Source organism: Populus euphratica, unplaced genomic scaffold (genome assembly GCF_000495115.2).
Source record: "Populus euphratica unplaced genomic scaffold, PopEup_1.0 scaffold317.1, whole genome shotgun sequence".
Taxonomy (NCBI): domain Eukaryota; kingdom Viridiplantae; phylum Streptophyta; class Magnoliopsida; order Malpighiales; family Salicaceae; genus Populus; species Populus euphratica.
Genome location: NW_011499952.1, coordinates 574,229 through 577,448, shown reverse-complemented (window position 1 = coordinate 577,448; position 3,220 = coordinate 574,229). Strand labels below are relative to the sequence as shown.

Below are 3,220 nucleotides of genomic sequence, written 5' to 3'. Positions count from 1 at the left end.
AATATCATCCAAAATATTGTCTTATTAATATTGTAAAAAAATATCAAGCAATAAACATTATATTTTAAATTTATAATTAATCTTTTTTTTTTATTAAAAACATAATAACAATACTTAAATATTTTTTTTATATATTTTTTTTAAATATCATTCAATATACATTCTAAGTGCTTGCTTATTAGTTTTGGGTTAAGAATATGTTTGTATTTCACGTTATAATCCGGGGAAAAATAAGGTTAATCAACATAGAGCTGAAAAATAATGCATCATGTCCTGAAAATGTCTAATCATAAAAAAAAGAAAAAGAAAATAGTTCAAAATTAAAATGGAATGTATTCTATATATATATATATATATATGTGAGTGTGAGTTGGAGCTCCATCCTTGGAAAACCTCCGAAGGCAGAGCAAATAATCCACCTATGGGGAGGCTTGTTTTCTTCTCATTTCTCTCCATCTTCTCTTTCCTTATAACATTCTCTGATGTGATGATACCACAGAAGCAAGTCATTGCACTCCCTCTGTCAACTGACTCACGGTGGATCGTGGACGAAAACGGGCAAAGAGTGAAGCTGGCATGCGTGAATTGGGTATCACATCTTGAGGTCATGGTAGCCGAGGGGCTTAGCAAGCAACCCATGGATGGTATCGCCAAGCGGATTTTGTCCATGGGGTTCAACTGCGTTAGACTCACTTGGCCAGTTTTCTTGGTAACCAATGACACTCTGGGGTCCCTCACTGTAAGACAATCGCTTCAAAGCCATGGTCTCCTCGAATCAATATCTGGTATCCAGGCCAACAACCCCTCCATCATTGATCTCTCCCTCCTTGACGTTTACCAGGTAATTATAGCTCTAATGCTAATTATACCACCGCTTCACATCACCTAACAGTAAAGATTAAAATGAGACAGAATCATATAGAAGTACTCAGTTATCCAAATGCCTGCATTCTTTTGTACCTGTGGGTTTTTTAATTGAAGTATGACTAGTTGACATAAGAACATGGTGGTTGAGAATATAATTAGAAGTTGGAATGATGATGGATGGATTGTGACCGGCGATAATAATGATATTGTTGTAAGTCGTGCTAAATGTCGTTGGTTTAGTGGAACTTTAAGCAACATTGTTACGCTATCAATTTGGTTCAGTTCAGTTTAATTTCCTTAAAAAAGAACCAGAGAGAAATGAAAATTGAGTTTAAGGTAACGGCCAAGTTTGTGTCTCGAGCTAAAAAAAGACAAGCATTTTGTATTTTCTCTTTGTTTATATAAATTTATTCTAAAGTTGTTATAAAAACATTTGTTATAGGTTTCCTAAACCAAATACGGTTTTATCTCTTCTATATTTGTCTCTGACACTAATTAAACACAACATAATGTTGTTTCAGGCAGTGGTGTCTAGTCTTGGGAACAATAATGTGATGGTGATATTGGACAATCACATAAGCAAGCCTGGTTGGTGCTGCAGTAATTTTGATGGCAATGGCTTCTTCGGTGACCAATATTTCGATCCGGATCTATGGATCACAGGCCTAACTAGAATGGCGAGCATGTTTAACGGTGTGCCTAATGTGGTGGGCATGAGCTTGAGGAATGAGCTTCGAGGCCCCAAACAAAATGTCAATGATTGGTACAGGTAATTTGTCCTCGGTGAATCTTTTTGAAAAAAGATTTATTAGTCCTGAATCAATTGTTGTCTTCCTAAATCGAATGATTCGTTTACATGCTAATGACATGAGTCAGGTATATGCAAAAAGGAGCTGAAGCAGTGCACTCAGCGAACCCCGATGTTGTTATCATTCTATCGGGCCTGAACTATGACAAAGATTTGTCTTACCTGCGCAATCGACCGCTGAATCTAACATTTAGTGGTAAAATAGTGTTCGAAGTGCATTGGTATGGCTTTACAGATGGGGAGGCATGGAAAAATGGCAACTCGAACCAAGTGTGTGGAAGAGTGGTGGATAATATGATGAGGGTTTCTGGATTTTTGCTGGACCAAGGCTGGCCATTGTTTGTGAGTGAGTTTGGGGTGGATCAAAGAGGCACAAATGTTAATGATAATAGGTACTTGGGATGCTTCCTTAGTGTTGCAGCTGAACTTGACTTGGACTGGGCTTTGTGGACACTAGTTGGAAGTTACTATTTGAGGCAAGGTGTTGTAGGGATGAATGAGTACTATGGAGTTTTGAATTGGAATTGGTGTGAGGCCAGGAATTCGACTTTCTTGCAGCAAATATCTGCCCTCCAATCTCCATTTCGAGGTATAGAATTTGTGACTTCTTCACTTCTTACAAGTTCTGTCAATTTAAATCTTATGCTCTTGATCTATTCAAATGTTTTGTATGGCCGATCTTAAGGTTGTCTTCGTGTAAAATGCAGGGCCAGGTTTATCAGAAGCTAATCCACATAAAGTGATTTTCCACCCATCAACGGGTCTTTGTGTTTTGAGGAAATCAATGTTTGAGCCACTAAGGTTAGGTCGGTGCACTGAATCTGAAGCCTGGACCTATACATCTCAGAAGATATTGTCAGTGAAAGGGACATATTTCTGCTTGCAAACAGATGACTTGGCCAAACCAGCAAAACTTGGTATAATATGCACAGATTCAAATTCAAAATGGCAAACCATCTCAGATTCTAAAATGCACTTTTCATCTACCGCCTCCAATGGCACAACCGTTTGCCTAGATGTAGATTCCGACAACACTATCGTGACAAATACTTGCAAATGTTTGAGTAAAGATAATGCATGTGACCCAGAAAGCCAATGGTTTAAATTAGTGAACAGCACAAGAAGTTCCACCATGACAAAACCTTTGTCTCGGATGAATTCAATCCTTAATTTCCCAGCAAAGGGCTTTCATGGAAGTTTGTAGGCTCAGTACTATAACTTATATGGCAGAAGCTGCCTATGGAGCAACTGTACAAGTTGCTGGTTTGGACAATCTAAAAGTATATAGCAACGCTTTGGTTGAATTACCAAGACTGTGTGATGCATCAATTATTTCTAACAGGCTTTTACCATACAAGCCCAGCATCAACATTCTTGAGTTCCACCAAGAAAACCAGTCTGAAGCAAGCAAATAGCTAGTTTCTATATTTATAATTATGTCCGCATCACGTATTTACCAGACCCAGACCCAGACATGTAGATTTGACATGGTTATCAAATTGAGGTATCTTTGGTACGGTACTATCATTAGACCCGTATATCTTG

General features: G+C 38.0%; 1 protein-coding gene across 1 annotated transcript; it reads left to right on the top strand.

Moving 5' to 3' along the window:
• Window positions 1–373: 373 nt before the first annotated feature.
• LOC105138074 (uncharacterized) lies at window positions 374–2,986 on the top strand. The gene is made up of 4 exons (XM_011044065.1): window positions 374–841; window positions 1,389–1,636; window positions 1,744–2,264; window positions 2,383–2,986. The coding sequence occupies exons 1-4, from the start codon at window positions 422–424 to the stop codon at window positions 2,877–2,879; spliced, it is 1,686 nt and encodes a 561-aa protein (XP_011042367.1). The 5' UTR covers window positions 374–421; the 3' UTR covers window positions 2,880–2,986.
• Window positions 2,987–3,220: the final 234 nt, after the last annotated feature.